The sequence below is a fragment of the Tetrao urogallus genome (assembly GCF_951394365.1).
Source record: "Tetrao urogallus genome assembly, chromosome: 5".
Taxonomy (NCBI): domain Eukaryota; kingdom Metazoa; phylum Chordata; class Aves; order Galliformes; family Phasianidae; genus Tetrao; species Tetrao urogallus.
In genome coordinates this window covers 16,427,489-16,450,308 of record NC_136818.1, presented here as the reverse complement: position 1 = coordinate 16,450,308, position 22,820 = coordinate 16,427,489, and the positions used below count along the sequence as shown (strand labels likewise).

The following is a 22,820-nucleotide window of genomic DNA, read 5'->3' as shown; positions in this document are numbered from 1 at the left end:
CAGAACAAGCTGGTCATTTTCAGTTCTTTTTTTCTAAAGCAAACATTCAACCTAGGAACTTCTTTCCTCTATATATTTTACATTCCACTGAAACACACTGACAAAAGTCCAAACTGCAGCTAAACAAAGAACAATGTTTCAAAGTTATCATTTTCGAATGCCAGAATTCAGGCTCCACAAGAGACCCTAACTTGACTGCCAGTACATTAAAAACATGTAAAGATACAGTTGTTTTAAATTCCTGGAGACTTCTGGGTTTGGAGGTTCAGCACTTCACTATGAACCAGGGAGACTTTCTAGCTAAATGCAGGTTACCGGAAGTTTCACCTCACCCCTGCTTTACTAATTCCTCTGATATGGTGAAGGAATGCATTTGGACGCTGGCCACTTACAGGATTGCTCCACACATAGGAATGTGATTGACGCCTCAGTTCTCATGTTTATGCTGTAATCGTGTTCTCAAACTGGCTGAATTAAAACTGTTTATGACTTTCAAATACAATGATTATGTCTGGAAAGACCAGTGTAAAGATTTTCAGGAAAACCACTTCAGAATTTGCCTCTAGAGCAGACCTATGATGTAGCGGACAGCTAAGAAGCTGACTGATAATAGCAATGCCCACGCTCTTTGTAGGTGAGATACACATAAGCAGACTTGGGAGCGAAGAAACCATTTCAGAATCACACAGTGAACCACAGAATCTCAGGGTTTGGAAGGGACTTCTGAAGATCACTGAGTGGCCTTCTGTGATAAGCAACCAACCTAGGGGCCTTCTATGATGGTGTAAGTGCATCAGTGGACAGGGAAGAGACAGCGATGTCATCGATCTGGGCATCAGTCAGGCCTTTGACACGGCCCCTCCTAACATTCTTCTCTCCAAATTGGAAGGATACGGATTTGATAAGTGAACTGTTTGATGGATGAGGAACTGGTTGCAAGATTTGGATTTAAATTTTAAATTAGTTCTATCTCAGTGTAGCTTTGTTATTTTCTGTTGCTACGTGTGATTTAATAAAATCTCAAACCAGTTTTAGAATCACAAAATACTTTATCATAGTTTAGGTAATAACAAAGCCAGAGATAAACAAGAAAGTTACTGGGAATTTCATTGGTGTGGAGAGTTCAGGAATAAACAGCTCTCTGTGTATAAACAACACTGCTCTTAAGAATACAAGTTGTTTCTCCATTCCATTCCACTAATCTAATGACTCTGATTACCACAGGCATCAGAAAAATTACGCTAATTCATTTTCTGTACATCAAAAATGAGTCTTGATACCAAAACCTACTGTGTTATATAAATCCTCCTAGTTGCAAGAGAGGTAATACAAATTTTGTCAGTATAGCCATTTTTATACAAACTCTAAATCTATGATGTGTTTGTAGTCTCCTTACTTTTTCTGGCTTGATGTTCAGCAGTGTAATCACCCCACAGCTTGGTGCAGAACATTCTCACAGATCAGATACTCAACTTACAGACATATGTGAAGTATCTAAAGATTGAATTCTATTTTCTGTGTTTCCTTTATCTTCACTGGAGACTTCTAACAGAGATGAATTTTTCTTTGCTTAAAAAAAAAAAAGGAAAACATAATCCTGTGATAATGTCACAAAACAGAAAATGGTATAAAGTCAAGATATCGTACGTTCCTGACTTCACCACAGACTTTCAGCATACCCAGAGAAAAGGTGGGTAAATACAGTTTCCTCCCTACGTACAAAATAGTTGTAAAGCAACCCACAATAATAAAATAATCTAAGTTATTGATAAGTTTGAGACATTGACATGCACAGGCAGAAAATGTTGATGTAAACTTACTGTGATTTCAAGATTTTGAATGGTCTTTGCTCTTTAGAATCTTGATTGGAATTGGAAAAGATTGAAAGAACAAAGAACTGTGCTGTGTATGCCCTTCTAGTACTGTATTTGATAGGACAGCTCTGCAGGACAAACATTAAGATACTTGCAGAAGAAATACCATATCGGAGATTTCTACCTAAGCTTCTGTTTTATCTAATTAAATATAATTAATTGCTTATGTAAATTCATTACCCAGTAATTTGAGTCACTGAGACACGTTAAAGAAAGACCTTAAAAGTCAACCAAAAGGGACAATTATTAGGAGCAATTCCAATTTGGAAAAAGCTCTGAGGGATTCTGAATCTTACATAGGTGAATTTTTCACTGTTAGACATGCCAACATTGCTGACTTTTATGTCAGCATGGAATGATGAATGTTCTGTAGCACTACAAAATTTCAAAACATTAGTAAGTATTACAAAACATTATTTAGAATGTTGGGAAACTATCAGCATAGGGAAACTGATCTGTTATGGATGTCATATAAAGCAAATGATTTATGATAGTACAGAAAACATATGATGCTGAATTTGCTTTGCTAAGCAATAAGGTATTAGCTATTTCTAAAGCTAACCAGTTTGGAGATCTAGTACATTATATTACAGATTTAAATACATACATGTCTTTCCCAAAACCAGGAGTTTCATAGACTTAGTTCCCCTTTTCTTCTCAACTTTCCTATAATCAATGTGTGGTTTGCTTCCATGATATCAAAGAATGAAAATCTGCAAGGTCTGTTCCTAATCTGGCAAACTTTCCCAATAATGAATTCCACTAAGCTCACCAGAGGGACGCAGAGTGGAAACAGTCATCTCCCTACACTGAGGGAGCCAGTCTCTTGCTATTGCATGATTCCCACACATTCAATAAAGTCACACTGAGATCCTGCCATTATCCAATAATTTTTTTCAATATTTAATGGATTCGTCTGACTTCCTTTAGATGTCTGCACTAGGAAAATATGGATTTCACTTTAGGGGAGATATTTTTCTCTGCTAATTGTAAGACGAGCAGAGGATGACTATATCAGTTATAGAGATATACACAGTAGATGATTACATTTTGACATTCCGATATGGGAGCCAAATCCTAAATGCTGAAGGAAATTTCCAGAGAACTAAGTCAGCATAATGCTTGCCTGCATGTAGCAACATATTGTCAAAGTAAGTGGGGAATTTCATGTCTTAAACATGCTGTTGAAATACTGTTCATGTGACCAGGAAATATGACCCAGAGTGCCACCAACCAGTGGCCAACCGCACAGCAGCCTGGGAGCCCAGCGACACCAGCCCTGTCAGGCAGCACCAGCTTCCTCTCGCTTCCCAGTTTGGCTCCTGGAGTTGGGCAGCACAGCCATTCTTATCCTTCAGTCAGATCTGCTTCGTGGCTTGATGGGAGAAAGAAGAGCAGAGGCAGCAGCAGCAGCTTTTCTCCGCCTCAGTGCTTCTCCCATATCTGTCATCCCCTTCTCTCATGAACATCACCTAGCCACACTGCTCCCCCACACCCAGCTATCAAATTTTCCCTTCAACTTCCTTCCCTCAGCACAGCTAGCTTGGCAAAGTTAGCCCATCACCCCTGCTGATCCACACACACTCTTCTGTTTGGGCCTGCTGCAAATGGCCACCTCCTTCCCTCATGTCACAGCACTCAACAGCGCAGCTAAAAGCCTCGCATTGCTGAGCAGCTGGAAATGCTGCTGGAATAAGGTAACACTGGTCAAGGTGGTTATTCCAGACAGCCTGGAAGGTTCCTCACCTCTCTCTGGTACAAGAGTCATGACAGAGGAAATGGGAGCAAAGATGGGATGTTGAGATTATCTCCATATCACAGCTGGCCCACTTCCCCTCTTTTGTAACTGAAATGCAAGGACATCTAACTGGAAACAGAGCTTAAAAGTGATTTAAGGTTTGATAGAAACACCTTTTTCATTTTTTAGATAAATAGGTCCTATAACTCTTTGTAATGTCCTTTGGAAATCAGCTATGATTTTACCAGGTGACATCCTTGAAATTCTAATCACACAAGATCAGGATTCTGCACAAAGCTGAAAGCATGCTTTTTCGCTGAGGTAATGTTGACGTACAGCTGCAGAGAGACAGTGCTGAAACTTGATAAAAACAAGGCAGGAAAATCAGAAGGGATTCAGAGAAGGAATGCTGATAATTTAAAAAATCCAGAATTCGGACACACCTTGAAACACTCGATATGATGGAGACTTTGGTTGAAATTGCCACTGTATCTGGATCCATATGTGTTTATTTTACATTATGAAACAGAACTGATTGCTTGCATCTAAGTGTACACCAAGCAGGAAAATTAAAGGCAATTAAATATGCAACTTCCCTATTAGTCTTCTCCTACACATATTTTCCAAGTGTAAGACCTTGTAAAAACCATCATCAGTTCAAAAAGGAATGTCAGCATAACACTGCAAAATGCACCTATCCCCTTTATATCCGTACAAGTTCTCTCACACCGCCTGTTTCCCAGCAGAAGTATCCCGAGCTGAATGCGAACACAGCTCCCTCTACAGCTCGAGCATTAGATGAAAGCAGACCCCAGGCCCCAAAACTTGGGTTGATCGCCTGGCGAAGCAGCACTGCGGCGATCAATGAGTACGGGCCACACTGGGGGCACAGAGCCTGCGGCACTGACGAAGCATTCAGCAAACCTGTTCAAGATACCTTCCTACCTGTGAAAATGACATATCTTCCCAACAGCTCTGTAGGAAAAGCGTCCGTCTGGTGTCTGGTTTACAGGAAAGCTGAGGTACAAATCCCCAAACAGTGTCTGGGGCTTTTTGGGGGGGGGTTATTTTTTGTCTATCCTGACAGGAGCGAGCCCAACAGTCGTGTTCTGCGTGCTGAGCGGAGGCCGGCCAGACGTTTGGCGCTGCAGAAGGTGCAGACCTGAGCCAGCCGGCCCAGCTCGGCGGGAGCACCGCCCGGCCCCACCAGCATCCCACCGTGCGGCCAGCGGACGGGAGCCGGGCTTGGCGCGCGGGCACGGGGACGCGCAGCAGCACGGCGCCAGGTGCCTCTGGGCACGAAGCCGCCCCTTCTCTCGGGCCCCTTCCCGCGGCGGGCCGTCCCTTCGCAGACCCCCGTCCCGCCTTGCGCAACCTTGCGATGCCGGAACGCTGAAGGACAGCCCCTCTCCCGTCCTCCCTGACCCCGCGCGGGACCCGGCTCCGCCGCTCGCACCGCCCGCGGAGTCTCCGCCTCTTTCCCAGACATAAGGACCGTCCCGGCCGCAGCTCACCGCGCTTATCCCCGTCGCGACGTCGCCGAGCCGCTTCCCGAGGATGCCGCGTGCCCCCGCCGGAGCGCGAGCCGTGCTGCTGAGCGCGCTGCTGTGCCGCCTGGCCGCCGCCGTCGGTGGGTGATGGCGGGAGGGGAGCGCCGGGCCGAGGTGGGGGGGTGGGCGCGGGCTCAGCTCCCGTGACAGGGCGGCCCCGAGGGACCGCGGCCACGCGCGGCGGCCTTTGCCTTCCGCCAGAAACTTCGCGCGTGGCCGTTGGGGCGGGGGGCAGCGGCGGCCCCGTCGTTCAGCGCAGCTGGCGGAGCGCTCGTGCGCCTCGGGCGGTTTGTTTCCACGGGCGTCCTGATGTCCGCAGCCGGGGAGCTGCGGGGCTTCCCGGCGGCACCGGGAGCGAGAGGCGAGATTCGGTGGGGGTTTCCCTTGTCGCCAGGTCTGAGCTAATCGCAGCGGCAAAGGAGGCCACATTTAGGAAGCAACGGGGTATGGATTAGCGCAGCGCTGGCTTCCCGGAGGTCGCGGGGGTCGCGACTCGCCCCGCCGTGCGGGGTTTTCCACCGCGCTTTCCTCCGGGGCAGTTCCCCGAAGTGTCCCCTCGGCGCGGGCAGGCCCCCAGATGTACGTGCTCAAGGCAGCACAGCGTTCTGAATAGTTCTGAGTAGTTTATCTTCCCAAAATAAATCGAAGGGGAACCGAGATTGATGCCTTCTGCATTAGAGACAGCGAGGGACTGTGAACCGCACTGCTGTTGTTTGGGGTTTGGACACTCTCACGTGAGGGTCTTCTGTTTGGGGTTTGGACATTCTCATAAGGGTCTTCAAGATCTCTAAGTTCTTAAGGGGTGTTGAATCGAAAACTAAAGTGAGGACTTATCTGGAGTTACCTCAGCAAGCTCTGAGTTAGAACAACAGTGAAAGAAAATAATTTTCTTCTCATATTTCTCACTTCTGCCAGGGCACATTCCTTCGGTGAGACAGCATGAGCCCAAAGGGCAGGACCGGGCCTCTCCGCCTGAAATAACTCCCCTAAGTAGTGATTAGCAGCAATGCTGCCTTTACCTAAACAGTGAGTGCAGGCAGCCAGCAGTTACGTGTAACGTGGCTAATGGCACTCTTTTCTCTTTTTAAAGGCAACCCAGGACTACCAACAGCAGTTAATATAACTTGGTCTTCAGTCAATTTTAAAACCATACTAAAATGGCAACCAAAACCATCGGGTTACTTCTACACCGTGGAAATACATGGGTAAGTGACATGGAGGTGTGTACATCAATGGCAGTTGAGGAAGATGTGTCTGGAGTGTTTGATTATTTCTGAGACAGAATTTATCATGAAAAGAGCTCACTTCTAAGGAAATTGACAACCCAACTGCTAGCACTTCTTTATGTCTGACCGTAGCAATACCTGCTTCAGGTTTCTGGCTTTGCCCACTTCGAAAATGGGAAACTGAGCTTTAGATTGGTATTTCAGTCCTGGGGTGAGGTGTGGCTCCAGCTATACTAGAGACGTGTGCCAGCGTACTGGAAGAAGCTGACGTCTGATCTGACGTGCCATATATTAGACACATTCACCTTTTTATGTCTGAACTCAGTCTTTGTTCTTTAGTCTCAGGAGGTGTCTGATAAATATGAATTTTCTAATCAGTGATTCACCATAACGTATGTTTAGTCTTGCTTGGTAATTCTGAAAATTACCTTTGTTCATCTAGCTCTGTCAAGACTTCCTCTGTCATCATGTTTTATAGAAACTATGAAATACTACAGCCATAAAAACGATTAGCCTGTGTGAAGTGTCTGACACCTGTGCTGCACAGAAACTTCAGTGAAGTTCAGCCATAAATCTGTGCCATTCTTAGCTCTCGTATTAATTCATAGATCATTAATGAACATACCCTGAAGGGAGTCTTCATCATCAACTCTTCCACTTGTAATGAAGATGTGGTGCTGTAGTCTCTTCTGTGTATAAAAGTTGCCTAGAAATGAGAGCAGTCTCATGACTAATGGATGAAATACCAACGTGATGGTCTAATGTGCTCTTTTATTCTTTAGGCTAAGGGAGCAATTAAATGAATAGGCTTAAAAGCATGCTGTTAGCAGAGTAGCACAACCTAGCTTAAGAGTTCAGTCTTACAAAGAGACAAGTGCGGGACACAGAACCTTATCTAGCACCGTGCAAGTGGAAATGTTTTATGAATCTGGAGTTTATTTTGCTTACGAAGTCTGTTTGCCCAAGGTTTAGCATAGAATCAGGTTTAGTTCTGATATGGAGGAACTTCTTCAGACAAGATGTTCCTATAGACGACTTGCACTAAAATGTTTTCTTTCTCTTTCATGTACATTTGTTTGATCACCAAGATCAGATCTCTTGTCCTTTTTCAAAGCATTATTAGGATGCAAAGCAGCCATTAAAACTTTTTTTCCTTATGGCTTATTCATTATTTCTCAAGTAAATCCTCTATTCTTTAGAATCGAGAGAAATTCATAGAGGTAGTGTTTCTTACAATATTTTTTCTTGCTTCTGTAATGTAATACTGCAAATAAAATTGCTGCTACTGTTTTGTTCTTAGTGACATTTGTGCCTGCATAAATGCAAACACAAGGGACACAAATGAGCAGGCACTGTTACATTAAGCAATTACTGTACATGGCAGCAGAGCTTCCCAGGACAACTCGTTTTTTAGGCAGTGATTTTTAGACACATCTGTGAACAGGGATAACATTTTCAATATGTTTTCTATACCTGTTTTTTTTTTGTTTTGTTTTCATAAATCAACTGAAGGAAAACCTCAAAAGGCATCTTTCCATAATTACTGTGGCTCATGTTTTTTTTTCACTTGTTTCTACAATGTGTTGTGAAATATACCTATGCAGAACTGTGGTTTGTTTTTGTGGTTTTTTTTTTTCCCTTCTGCTTCCCAGCCTACTATACTGCAAGGCCATTCCACTGACTGAGGGAAGTCTGTACAATTTGAATGGAAAAAATGTTTTTAACATGTATAAATAGCTTGAGAGAGTCTTCTTGGGAAGTGTTGACGCTTCTTTCTTACTCTTTTCAGGGAGACATCTGATACAAAAAAAAAATGCATAATGACTACAGAAACAGAGTGTGATGTTACTGATGCACTGCGGAATGTAAAGGAGACCTATACAGCACATGTATTATCTGTAAAATCCTTGGTGGAGGATAACTTTGAAGAACCACTTTTTGCGAGCTCTGAAAAATTCACACCTTATAATCAGAGTAAGTAGAATTCCCAATTAAATATTTTCGTTAGTTTCCTTTCAAGATGATTTCCATTGACTTAAACAAGGTTTGGATTTGGCCTAAAGCTTTCTCCTGTAGATTCTATGGATATCTTAGAAGGTGACATTCAGGCATAAAGCTTTCTCTCCTTATTGCAGAGCAGTGTGTAAGATTTTAGTCATTACTTGTTTCTTACTGCATTATACACCACTTTATTAACATTGTGTACTAGATACAGACACTTGTTAATAATCCTGTGCTGCCTTGGCTGAGTAAACTCTTCTGTTTGAGGAGGGAAGGGAGTAAAGCGAGGAAAAGAGCATATTACGTAGAAAATGGTAGAAGTACAGAATAGCCAAGAGTGGGGAAAAAAGGTGATGCCAGTGTTTTAATTCAAAAAATGCTTTTTTAGCTATTATTGGAAAACCAAAGATCCACAACCACACACAAGAAGATTCCAAACTGAACGTTGTGTTTCAAGATCCACTTACACCATATATGTTTCCTAATGGAAGCTTTCAAAGTGTTCGAGATATTTTCAAACATGACCTGGAATACAAACTCTATTACTGGAAAGATCAAAGTTCTGGAAAGGTAAGGCCTTACTCTGCTTTTTGCATATCCTGTAAATATAGAATAGCTATACAATTTTTCTGCTACCTTGAAAGCACGGCCATTTTCGCAGAGGACCTGAAATAAGAAATGTTTTTTTCTTTACAGAAAGATGCAACGACAAAAAGCCATACGTTTGATATAAGTGTTGACAACAAAAATAACTACTGCTTCTACATCCAGGGAATCATTCCCTCTCGCAGAGAAAATCGTAATGGTCAAGAAAGCATGGTGCTTTGTACCACTGTAGAAAGAACTGCTTTAGATGGTATGTATCTATTGAAGAGTGTTGTTCTGCCTTCTGCATTCCAACAGAAAGGCACTTCAATTTTGAATATATTTTATAACTCTATAAGTGTGACACCTAAGTTAAGAAATGAACTTACATAGCTACTTCTTTAGCTGGCTGGAATTGGCTGTAGGGTTTTGCTAAACTGCTTGATTCAGTTTTAAATCATCTGAGCTGTTGCCTGGTCACGAGGGTTTCAGGTCTCAGCATTACATTTCGGCTTTGGTTTTTTTGTTGTTTGGCTTTTTGTGTGGTTGGGTTTTTTTCCCCTCACTGTTTCCCTCAGATCCTTCCCATACAAATGATCCCATAGCAAGTGCAAGTGGTTGATTATCTCTAAAGCATAGGAGTGCTGGAAATCTGACTGACAAGCATTTCCACTGATTTGTAGTTTGAGCTGAAATTTATTATCTCAAAAGCAGATGATGAAACTAAGACTTTCTATAGTGTTACACTGCCATATTAGCTGACAGACTGACTTCTCTTAAGTATGTGAGCAGACTGTGAATCAGCCAGTTTTATTCCAGCCTGAATAACACTTTTTTCAGTACAAAGTCTTGAATATTTATTAAATAATATCACAGTACTATCGTGCTTGTTTCCTCTCCATTAGATGAAGCAACTAGGACATTAAGTAGAGAACCTCTTACGAAGTTTGCTTTCTAATTAACTTTATTATCTAGAGTATACACTTTCATATATCAAAATACTTAAATTCTATGTTACAATTTAAATAAGAATCTTTTTTATTGGTACTTTCTAGCTTTTAACCTAGAAAAAAAAAATACCCACATGGACTTAGTTTCACAAAGATAATGCAGAGACTGGAGGAATGATTTGACCTACACTTGGTATTTTGTTGTTCTATCTAGATTAAAACCTACTGTGAACCACATGAAATAAAGCTTTACCTCAGTTCAAAAAATTCATTTTAAAACAAATTCAGTGCATATTGGGATAATCATTCTACTTCCATGCTACCATGAAATACAGAAAACATTTTTTAGTTCAGTGTAAGAATTTATAGCAGTGTGACGTCATCTCTGATAACTGAACCTTGGATTTTTTTCCCCAACTCTACAGAATACGGAGCAGAAGTCTTTATCATCATAGCAGTGGTGGCAATTGCAGTCATTGCTCTCGCCATTATCCTAGCAGTGATCCTGTGTAAACGCAAGAAAGCAAAAACTGCACGAGAAAAAGAACCACTTAACGGTGTCTAAGGAAAAACTATTGTGGATACTCGTGGAAGATACAAAGGCAGAAAAAAAGATGGAGCCTTTAGCCTCTCTGGTACAGGAAATTTGAAGCTAAAACTTTTGGTGGACTCAAAGATCCATTAGACAGTGACAGACTGAAAAAGAAAAAAGCCACAGATACCAGGAAGGCCCTGTCTCCAGTGTCTGAGGCTGGAAGAATATTGTGGTGACCGATGACAAGATGATTACCCTACTCACGCATTTTTCTCAGCTAGAATCAAATGAATCTCTGATTTGACCAAGCACTCCGAAAGTATAAGATTCACTGAGCCAGCAGTCTTACAGTACTTGTAAGGGGAAGAAACACTGCATTTGAAAAATATGTCCTTTGCTAATGAAAAGGACCATTTTTCTGTTTCTATGAAACAAAACCTCTACTTATCTGACTTTCTTACAATATTATTAACTGGTGAAATGATCTGTTAGTTCAGATGGTACGAAGAAGCTATTTCTGCACTTCTTGGATAAAACTATCTTGGTTTGTTTATCTTTGGGTGTACCCAATCAGTGCTAAGCAAACAAATTAAGTGTATTGGTGACCACTAATTAATGCTCTTGCACTAGATAGCTGCTAACCATATGGGAAGCATATCTGGATTACACTACACCTACAGTTCCACAGACATGGTGGCCTGTTGGTTCCAAGTAAGTGTTAGGGTAAACACTTCACAGTTTGAGGGACTAGTAACTCACTTCAGGCAAACACTGAGTAAGTAGCAGTAGTTACTGCATTTTGAACTTTATTCAAAATAAATGGTAAATCAATAGTTTATGTACTATAGATTCAAATAATCTTGGTGGTGGGATTCAGAGGTACCTTTTGCTATGACTGTTTTAATATTTATTTTATAGATGACAATCTAATTTTTATACTGGTGATACCTGTATTTATAGTAATTTATACTTTTCTAGTGAAATAAAGGTGACTGGGAAAACAAGACTCTGTCTTTTTTTTTTTTTTTTAATGGAGTACAATATTCATTCTGGAACTCAAGTTAAAAATATGTTTAGGAAATTTATCTTGCAATTGAAGTTTACACAAGTTTCAGAAATCTAACCAAGACCATGTGAAATAAACCAGCAGGGCACCTACTACCTGCAAGGACAAAAGCACGAGAAGCCATACTTCATGAACTAACGATAGGTTTTGAAGAGTCCCAAGTTGCTATTCAGCTTTCTGTTTGGTTAAGTGATTATTCAGGATCAGCTTCTTAATCTAATGGAAAGTATATTGGACGCCCATCTGGATGTTTGCTTAGGGATCCCCACACTGATACCTGCACCTCTTTTGATACTAGCGTACAGTCAAGGCAGTATGGGGCATGGCCCAAAGCTGATAGCTGCTGCAACATTCTGCCTCTTGTTGCTGTAACAATGGGGATAACCAAAGCAGAAAGGGGAAAAAAAAAAAAAGCATCAAGCAGTTTACACGAATGGGCTGTATACCTCAAGGCTGTGTTTGTGTCTTTGAAGAGGATACCAACTGCCTTTATGAGAACTGATAACAAAAAAACAATTATCCCAGCCTATCAACTTTTGCAGATGGCATTTGCTATTTGTTATTCTTACTACACAGAAATATAATCCTTCATATGGATTATGAGTCCTGTGGTAATGCCTGAGTAGTTAACAGATATTTGGTTTGTTCTTGAATTCTGTTATTTACAAGGAGAGAAAAAAAACTTTTTACTCAATATTGAGCAATAAATGCTTAATTTATTTAACATTTTCTAATAACATTTTCTGCATAAACCTTCTTTGGAAAAAGAATCTTAAACCAGCAATCAGAAGCATGAGAGTGTGTGGGTGTAAACTTAAAAGCATTCCAAAGTTGTCATCATTACTCCCCTGTTCCACTTCATTAGTTTCATTCAGAGTAGAGCTCAGGAAAGGCAAAAGTTCATAGGAAAACAAAAGCCCACAGGAAACAGCATAGTGTTTTTTAAACCATACCATGCATTCGATTATCTACATAGAACAATGTTATAAATTATGGTTCATTAGTTAGATTTTTCATTTGCTTTCAATATAAAGGTGGTTTTTATTAAAAGAAAGAAAGAACACCCACAGATTACAAACTGCCTTAAATGGTGTAAGAACGGCCCACTGCCGCACAAGTTTTGGAAACCCATGGCATTTCTGCTCCCTAGCTACAGTACTTTATAGCCTCAGCAATGCTCAGCAACCAGAGTCACGAGGCCTACAGATTCCATTTCTAAAGTTTTCTGGCCGTTTGTGAAGACATTTGAGAATGGGGCTTTTTCCCTCCCCCACCTCTCCTGCAAATCTCAGTGGATCAGTGCACACAGCCCATGCAAACTGTTCTAATGCAGAAGTTTAACTTTCTCAGTATTGTCATTAGGAAGAAATAGTAGATCATATCTAGGGCACACACACAGGGCCAGCTTCAGTGCTCTACAAATATTGGACAGGGCCAGCCAGGCAGGGAATTGATGTGAGAAGGATTTTCCTACATACTGTAGTTTCCTGGCCTATCTTACAAGCACATTTCTGCCTTCACGTGGATTATTCTCATACTCCTAATTCCCCATCTTCTGCTTTGCCTCCAACTTTCAAGTGGAGAAAAACATTTGCACACTTCCGTGACATAACACTTGTACAAATGAACATGTAGCATGGTATACTGTAAGAAGCCACTATCATTTTATAATATTGCTTTAAATTCAAATTTTTCTTCACACAAGAAAATACAGGCTGATGTGATGCTAGCTTTCTGCCAGCCCTAAGATTACTGTGGGCGATAAAATGACTGCCATTACTTCAGATGAACAGCTTTACATGACTTAGATATGGCTGCAGACAGCTTAGCCAATCTATTCCTAGCAGGCTCAGCTTTTCAGTGTGAGAAGGGTGCTGCTGAGAGGCACGCAACAATAAGAACACGATTATAAGCTTAACTTGGATCACTGTTCATGTGGCAGGACAAAGTTTCTGCATTGAGTTAGAACAAAACAGCTATGAAATATTCCCCTCCTATTTTCCAAGTTAGTACTGATTGCTGCACAATTTTAGAACTTCATAATACACAGGAACAAGTGGGCTGTTAAGAGGACCAGACAAGAGTCAGTTGATCAGTTTGCAGTTCCTCAGTGGTTAGCTGCTACAATAAGAGAGCTTCCTATAGCCTAGGCTTGCCACTCTAGGAGAGAAAAGTCCTGTGCTGGAGCTTTGTTGATGGGTTTCTGTGTGTTTTAACTCCTTTCTCAACCACAAAGAACAATCTGCTAGACAGGGCAGAAACAGGCACTAGTCATCTGAAGATCTTTCCCAAACCATTCAGTCTGGTGTTACCACACCATTCTGCTCTCCTACGTAGCACATTCACATCCTTAACACAGAGAACCTTTACAGAAAGGCGTCCCTTCCTTATATACTGCTGTAGGTGCTCTCCAGTGTTACACAGCAGGTCACTTAAAAAAGCTCAGGGTTTAATGAACAGGACAGATGCACTGCAAAACTGTTTTTCCTTCTACCCTATGATGGGAAATGTTCCTGCCAGTTAGATTCTCCTGCTTCTTCTGGCACGAGCTCTAAAATCAACCCAAATAGTTCATTTCAGTATCTTCCGAAAGGGGCCAGAGGAACACCTGCATCTCCTCCTGCAATTCCTCAGCAGGTAACTGTAAATGAATTAGGCAATTTCTTAGAAAAAATTGCCACAGGGTCAATTTCTTTCAGTAAAATCTGCCCATATTCGGGAGAAAGAAAAAAAAAAAAAGAATCGTATTGACTGCCCCCAGGGTTCTTACAGCCAGGTGCTGTCTTGGATATCCAGCTGCAGGTATTACATCTTTTCCTCTGTAGAAAATTGTGCTCCATATTATGGAACTTCATTTGTGTTCAATTTTCTGTTCCTATAAGCAGCTCAGAAACCTACTGCTCCTTACTTCCCCAAATTCCACTGCTGATGTTTCCATTCCACCTACCCATCCATCCTCTGTTCATTTCCATGACTACTTCTTCCCCAGAGATGCGCTCACCATTTCATTAGGATCTCATATGAAAATATAGCATCTGAATAAATATATATTCCTTAATCACCAATCAGGGATATATTAATACCATAGCAACATTTTTCACTCTCTACAACTTCCCTTGCTCACCATAATCAGATCAGAAACTTCCAGAGCATTTCCTAATGTTGTTTTGAGTGTCTCAGTGCACTTACTTACCGTTAAAAAGTAACACTTCTAGTGACTTCTTAATTAACAATGAAGTCAATAATCTGAACTTAAAGAATATTCGCAGTTCCAGTAAGTCTCAACGCCACCTTTTTCTTTCCCTTTTCACATTTCCTACCCTCTTACTTCAGGTCATATTTAAAAAGCAAAGTACCCTGACATTATTATAATCACAAAACTCTTTCATCAAAAGAGCAGTTTAATTAAAAATCTCCATCCTCTGAATAGATGTTCTCCCAGTATGATCACATTTTTAGTTTGCCCTTCAGTGGTCCTAAGGCTAAATTAAAAATTGAATGTAATAAAAGATAAAATGACAAGGGAGATTTTAAAGCCTACTCCAATAAACAGTCATTACTTCTGCCAAAAAAGGTGGTATCTTTAAGCTTAATTAAAAGAGTATATTCTTGATTAACATATTTCCCTTCTGCTGCATTTGTACTCTACCATTCATGTCCAAAACATATCTTCACAGAGATTATAGTCTCATATTCCATCTTTCCACTTTATTCATAAAATACCAATTTTCTTCCATAAATCAAATATGCAACCCTATCATCATATGTCTCTGCTTCAGCTATCTCTATTGGAGTAGAAGCATAAACACATCTTGTTTACTTTTCATAGTGTGAGATTACAATAGCAGCACTGTATAAGCAATTTATACTCCAGGAGCCATCTCTACAATGCTAATCCTGCAATGAACATTCAGTACTACATTGCAGGCTACTTAGAACTAAGAAAGGATGACCTCAAGTGGCAAAAAAGAGGCATAACCACTGTGTTACTATGAATCTAATTTTTTTTTAAACGACCAGCATGCCAATCCTCAGTTTAAATCCAGATTTCACCAAAACTTGAAGGAAAAGGTCATATTAAATTTATTAGATCTTCTCTTTCCTACTATTGAGGAGCAATGGATAACTTGAACAGCTCAATGAAACCCAGTGGGAAATATAAGAGTTCTCTCCCTGGATACCTCCTGAATTCCTCCATGTAATCTGTATTTCACTCTGCAAGCTTCACCAAGGACTTCAGGTTATAACATATCTTGTCCAGCTTTCTAGCACTGTTGAAGACAAGGCCACCACCACCAAGTACTTATTTACCCTTTGCTTAACAGTATTAAAATCTGCACAAATCCAAATTCCTTTATTCTCAGAAAACTCAGTGGTTCAGTATCATAGTGTAAGGCAACAAAGCTGGTGAAGGTTCTGGAGCACAAGATTTATGAGGAGAGGCTGAGGGAACTGAGATCATTCAGTCTGGAAAAGAGGTGGCTCAGAAGAGACCTCAGAGCCCTCTAGAAATATCTGAAAGGAGGAGGTTGTGGCAAGGTGGGGGTCAGCCTATTCTCTAACATAATTAGCGATAGGACAAGAGGGAATAGCTCCAAGTTGCACCAGGGGAGGTTGGATATTAAGAAAAACTTCTTTTCCAAAAGAGTGGCGAGGCACTGAAACAGCCTGCACAAGGAGGTGGTGGAATCACTATCCCTGGAGGTGTTTGAGGAAAGGTAGATGTAGTATTAAGGTCATGGTTTAGTGAGTAATACTGGCAGTAGGTGGATCTTAGAGATCTTTTCCAACCTTCATGATTCTATCAAAAGATATTCACGCAGCATTAAATCTCTTACCAGGCTTTCAAGATACCTGATACACAGAACAGATTCCTGTCGCTGTCCTTTAAACTATTACGGAATGGATTGAGATCCCCTGAGAAGCTGTGATCTTTTAGGAGCACTGAAAACTGTGTTACTACCTCACAGGGCACAGATGGTGCAGTAAAAGCCATGCAGGTTACGTTGCAGTGCAAGTATACACTGAACAACGTGTTCTCTGCCTGGTGACAAGTTTAAAAAAAAAAAGGCACAAATAGGAAAAGACCAGCTGGAATGCAACTAGATTTGTAACAGTGGCTATTTTGGGCTTCACATGCCTTGAGTTCTACTAACCTTGCTTCCCAAACAACCTCCAAAAAAACTTTTTTGGGGAATTCTCCCCATTCCAGGGGCAGTGACAGGCACAGGAAGTTGCCAGAGCAACAGGTCTCAGGTGAGAGGCTGCTCTGCTCGTCTGTGCAGTTTCTCTCGTGAGCACCGATAACTTACCCACAAGCTCAGGAACACAAACACATGGCTGTACGCAGGAGCTACCTGCCTCTGAAATGCACCCATGTAAGCACTTTGTATCCCACTGATATGATACATTCCAACACTTCAGAGAAGGGCAAGAAAGTTTGCAGATACACCCTAATCATTAAGATTTTTGTGAACATCAAAGGATTAAATTCAAGCAGCCTTTCCAAAATACTCTTAGGACTGTTATAAACACAACTATCCTAACAGAAAGTTATAATTATATTTCATATAATCTACCTAGCATTTGTGAGTTTAGAAAGGCTAGAATTTCAATGTGCAGAATTGACTTTGGTCCCCAGTTCCTTGTTACATTAAAAAAAAAAAAAAAAAAAAAGCACCTGCCAGTGGTTCTTAGCTTTCCAGAGAAGTTCTGTTGCAATATGTAAGATTGCATTGAAGTTCTAAGAAGCCTTCAACACACACTTCTCCTTAACCACTGCTTCCCCAAACACTTCCGTTCATCGGTCCCTGTATGCAGGGCTATCCTGCAGTACATCTGGCATATTAGCAGCTTCTGACACAGCTGTTCTTAGCTACAGCAGCACACCATGCTGAAGTAAATAAAGGGCTAGTTTACTTTGAAAAGCATCTTCATACTACTTAGCTTATCACGATTCACAAAGATTAGATTTTCAGTCTATTAAGCAGATTTTCAGTCTATTAAGCAGTCTTAGTATCTGATAGCAATAAATGCTTACATCTAAGAAAATAAAAGGCATATTTGATTATGTAAAGGAACATCTCTTCAATTGCATATATGGTGTGGTTTTTCCAGAACAGCATTCTCCAAACTCGTTATAATCAGGATTTCTTTTAGCCGTGATTTGTGCCAAACTCTAAAGATACTTTAGTGCGGAAAATTTGCTCTGTCATGTAGGTGGAGTTCCCAAGTAGCAGTCTCAGCAGTCTAGGTTTTGCATAGACAGGCTTTGACCTCATTTTTCCAATTCTATTTTGGTACAGCATCATGTGTGGATGCCATGTCTCCCAGAATGAAGGACAGATGGGAAATCTTGGTCTATGGAAAAGCAAACAGGCAGCAGGGCTGGACACTATTGCACAACAGCTCCTCTTGCCAGTAAAAGCCACTATCTTATACTACAGACTCAACAAAGGACACCAAAAGTGAAGTTTCTAACCAGAGTTAAAGATGCTGTGAGTGCTGGGGCTGGTTTGGCAGTGATATGTTTCACAGAAGTTCCCCTTGCCTCATATTTTATAAAGCCAACTGTATAATTACTATTACTCTGCCGCACTCCTCATAGAATTACTGGCAATGTGTTTTCAGTTTCCAAAGCCAGCGCCCACAGAATTGCACCGGACATTTAGGCATTCGATTTCAATTTAATCTTCAAATTTATCATGTTTTTTTAAAGTATTCCCTTAAGATAGCTTCTGTCTGTGGGCTTCCAGACTATTTATAGTCTGGCTCTGCTTTTGCATGCAGGGAAAGAAAGTGATGCAGCAGCTCAAAGATGACTGTGCAACATTTAAGACAATGTTCTTCTAAGGTTTTAACAAATATAAATTGCCTTTGTACTAGCTTGGCTGTAATTCTGCTTGAAGACAAAACCACGATGTCTTACATTTGAATGCATATGAAGGATTTTGAGTTTTCTCAGAATGCATACGTGTTGTAGAAGCCTTTACTGGGCAATAATTCTAATCTTTCAGGTGGAGTTTAATACAATAAAATCTGACTGCAGGTGGTTGGAATGGTGACAGTGGCAGTCTGTTCCCCAACAGGGAAAAAGATGCTCATTAATTCATCAATAATAAGCTAACACACAAGGAAAAATAGGCAGACTAATCTGTAGCAATTGTTAATAGATACCTTCAAAGGTAAAAAGCCAATTTGCATATGCACAAGATGAAGCTACTTCCTGCACCATTCTACTTTAAAGTTCTCTACTTTTTGTACTTACTGTCACTTCAGAGAGGAAGCACAGATGAGAATCCAGGTGTGCAACTTCCATGCTGACAACTTCAGACTGGATGATGTATGTCAAAAAACACCACGTGCTTTGGAGTTCTACTTGGAACAATACAAATCTGTCTATTACAAAGGAGAGATGCCTTAGACATCAACACCTGAAGCGTCACTTCAGAAATAAAAAGGAAGATTTTCTTACCTGTTCAGTTTTCCCTCGCAAACTCCAAGCAATAACACGAGTGAGAATCTGGAACCACAACTTGTGAAGTGAAAAATCAACCAGCCTCCTTTTCCAAATAACTGCAGATCATAGTTTATACAAGGCAAGAAACCTCTTTTCGTGATCGTGAAAGGAATTGGCATAAATCAGGTAATGAAAGGTAATGAAGGATGCTGTATATTATACAATATACAGCAGCTTGGTAAACAGCAATTTGATCTTGTAGGAAGTTATCTTCTTGACAAAGATAAACTGGAAAAAATTTTACAGGAAAAAAAAAGAAACAATCTCCAACTTTTTCACAGTTGAATTTCAGGAGATCATTACTGTGGAAGTTTCTACAAACATCTCACAGTATCTGTGATAATGCTATATAATCATTAATGATGGATTTTTATCTCCTAGCTTAATAGAAGGACATCTTAATGTTTTTTCCACATTTCTGGGTCATTTTATGATACCAAAGATTAGGGATGCAGTGGCACCTATTGAGTCTGCAGAGGGCTGAGTCCTATAGGGAGACAAAAAAAAACCAAACAAGAACAACCACGACAATTAATTCAGTGACTTTTTTCTCTCTCTCACTCTAGTGCTGAATTTACGCAGAAGAATCCTCTGGCTTAAGGAACATGTAGCTCAAACTGCCAGTTCTGCTAAGTTGTAGTGACTCATTTGTCAGTTCCAATTATGACTTGATTAAAATGCCTGTCAAGTAAGCATCATGGTGCTGTTCCACAAAGAGAACCACACTGCTGCTTTGATTCTCACCAGTTAATCACTTCTATACAGCATGCAGCTAATTAAATGGCAATACCTCCACAATTTTCTTTATAGTACAAGTCACCCTTGAACACTGCTCAATTTTACATTTGGGCTGATCAGCCAGGTGCCTACTAAACCATCTGTGCCTCTTAGGCAAGAAACATTCCAACACATCTACAGGTCAGGATGCAGTTTACACTGCCAACACTTCCCAGAGTAACTCTGTTGTTTCAGTTTCACTGCTCCATAAATCAATATTTTCTCTTTACATAAGGAAGAATTGGTACTGATGCATACAATATACTTTAAGGAACTGGGTAGCAGATAGGCCAAAATTCTACAAGCAGCAAACTTTACAGTGCTCAAAATATTAGAATATTAAATATCACATCCATAATGTAAAACATCATTCAGCTCTTCAGTTAAGTTGAACACTTGATTTTTCAATTGAATTTGAGAGGCTTCCTTACAAAGGTAGCTCTATCCTTTACATATACAAGTTTGTTGGACATTCTTAGTCTGAGTTAAGAAAAAACTGCTAGCGTTAGAAGCACTGATGACAGGATAACATCCCTGCTATCAATTCATTTAGGTAAATCTATCACTCTTAGACTACACAGTTTCAAGCATCCTGATAGGGGGATGATAGATTTACTGATAGGGGGAGATATCTACCACAACAACAACAACGACGAAAACTAATACAATACACATAACTTCCTCAAAGTACAAGGAACAGGGAGCATTCAAAAGAATTACCACATGAGCACACATATGACGTGCTGCGTGATATGGTTTAGTACTTGTGGTGGCAATGGTGATGAGGAGATGGTTGGACTGGATGATCTTATAGGTCGTTTCCAACCTTGTGATTCTATGATTCTATGTTAATCTTACGCAAGTCTACACCCTTCCAACATAGGCAAATTTTGAGGGATAAGTGGACAAAGGATGTAGGAGAGAAAAAGAGAGGTCAAAATCAGAGCAGATTTAGAACAGATTAATGCACATATACACAAAGCAACTGAGTTATAAATCTTTGAGTAGTGTGTTCGTATTTTTGTTAAACCTACAAGTGGATGGCATCATCTGGCTGATGCGTGGATGAATATCAGGCAGAACTACACCCTTTATAAGCTGAACACAAGTCAAGTAGCTCAGTGAGTAATTCAGTAGTTGTTGAATACATGTTCTGTATTGTTACAAAAATCCTGAACACATCAAGAAACACAAAAAGCTTAAACATATTTCATCTTTAGATTTATTATTTCAGAGGCACTTAATGTCTTACATTTATACAGCGCCATTTTCCCTTCAAAAACACTTTACAGTATTTACATACAGGAATGTTTCCCACCACTGTTGAAATGCAGCCACCTGACTAGTACCAATACCATCTTCAAAGTATCAACAGTTCAGTACTCTGCCTTACCAAGATAGATCAGAATTCCAATTTACAGAATTCCAACTTGTGCTATTAAAAAGACTTACGAGCTAAAATACAGCATCACAGTGCAATTCTGCAACATAATTGAGACTTGATCACTTTCATTAGGTTTTACAAACATTCATTTATATCAAGCCTATCTCAAAATACTTCAATATAAGGCCTTTTAAGAATATCATTCTAAAACATTTCTTGTACTATTTTATAAGCCTTGTTTGCAATCAAGTTCAGGATGTCTTCCCTCTCAGTATATTCAGAAACGCTAGGTCCTGACCGTAAGGAAATATAGCATCTTCCATGTCAATGAATGTCATGTCGTCTATAAAGTCAAATTATTTCTCCTTGGTTGTAAAATAGGACTTTTTTTAGTTTATTAAATAAATCTGAGGTTACACAAAACTCTGTTAGCAACCCATTGAATTGTGAGGAACCACAGGACTGGTTGCTGGGGTTCCTTATCAGTGCTGTGTATGGCTTTGCTTGTCAACGTTACAATTTTGTTGAAGTATTCCAAGTCTGTCCTAATCACAAACATAACAGCAACTTCCTCATTTTAACTGATTTTTTTTTTTTTTTTTTTTTTTTGCTTCATGTTACACAAAGGGGCTGATATAACAACCCTTCCAAGAGAAGTTGTTGGATTTGTGCTGACAATTTTCACAACAATAGCTATCTGGCATTCATATTTTCACAGTTTCAGTCAAAAAAAAAAATATTACAACCTCACTTAATGCATGCTGCTACCTGCTACAGTACAAATCAGGCTGATACACAAATCTGAGTGAATAGAAAATTAGTAACATGAGATTTGTCTCTTTGTTTTCTATTTGTGAAATGAGCATAAAAATTTGTTCTGGCACCTTATGCTCCTGAATGCGACACACTCTGACTTTCCTCAACGCATCCTACCACAAATCTACTGTGATCAGAGGATTCTTAGACTAGGATAGCTGTTTGCATTGGAATACTATCAAACAGTACTAGCAGGGAAAGTTAAGGGCAAGAACTATGATCAAAGGAAAAATACTAACAGGTAGCCATCTCAACATGAAAGATGATGATAACATACAGCAGAACATCCAAATTCATATCCATTTTATGAAAAGACATTTTTTAAACCTAAACCTGTGATAAAAGATGCACAGAGCAGATTTATTGCATATTTTATGCATGCCTTCACATAATGCATTCCTATATTATTTCTTATGTGGAACAGTAAGGAATTATTAGATCTTCAGTGTAGAACAGGTATTGCAATTTTGTTTTAAAGCTTAAACAGTAATTCAGTTTGAGTTATACCTTCCTACTCTCTGATGACAAAATTCATCTTGCTGCATTTATGTTTGTCAAAATCTCATGGCCACCAGAGTCATCATTTGTATGGGGGAAAAATGGTTACAGTAAACAATTTAAGAGTTTGAATTCATCAAGGGATTTGGCAGCCAGAATAATAAAACCAGCAGTGACTAGCCGTACTCAGACAGCGCTGAGAACTGCTGGTAAATTTTTTATTTTTATTTTTTAAATCAGAAATCAAGAAACCTCACAACCGAAATTAGAGAAAAATTTGAAGGATGAAAGCATTATTTTA

The 22,820-nt window shown here is 40.0% G+C and overlaps 1 protein-coding gene across 1 annotated transcript; it reads left to right on the top strand.

The window, feature by feature from the left end:
- Positions 1-5,169: 5,169 nt before the first annotated feature.
- On the top strand, positions 5,170-10,489 carry F3 (coagulation factor III, tissue factor; the record flags this gene model as incomplete). Its single annotated transcript, XM_079535258.1, has 6 exons — positions 5,170-5,242; positions 6,253-6,367; positions 8,178-8,362; positions 8,778-8,959; positions 9,086-9,245; positions 10,350-10,489. 6 exons carry the CDS (start codon positions 5,170-5,172, stop codon positions 10,487-10,489), a joined length of 855 nt encoding a protein of 284 aa, XP_079391384.1.
- Between the last annotated feature and the right edge of the window lie 12,331 nt (positions 10,490-22,820).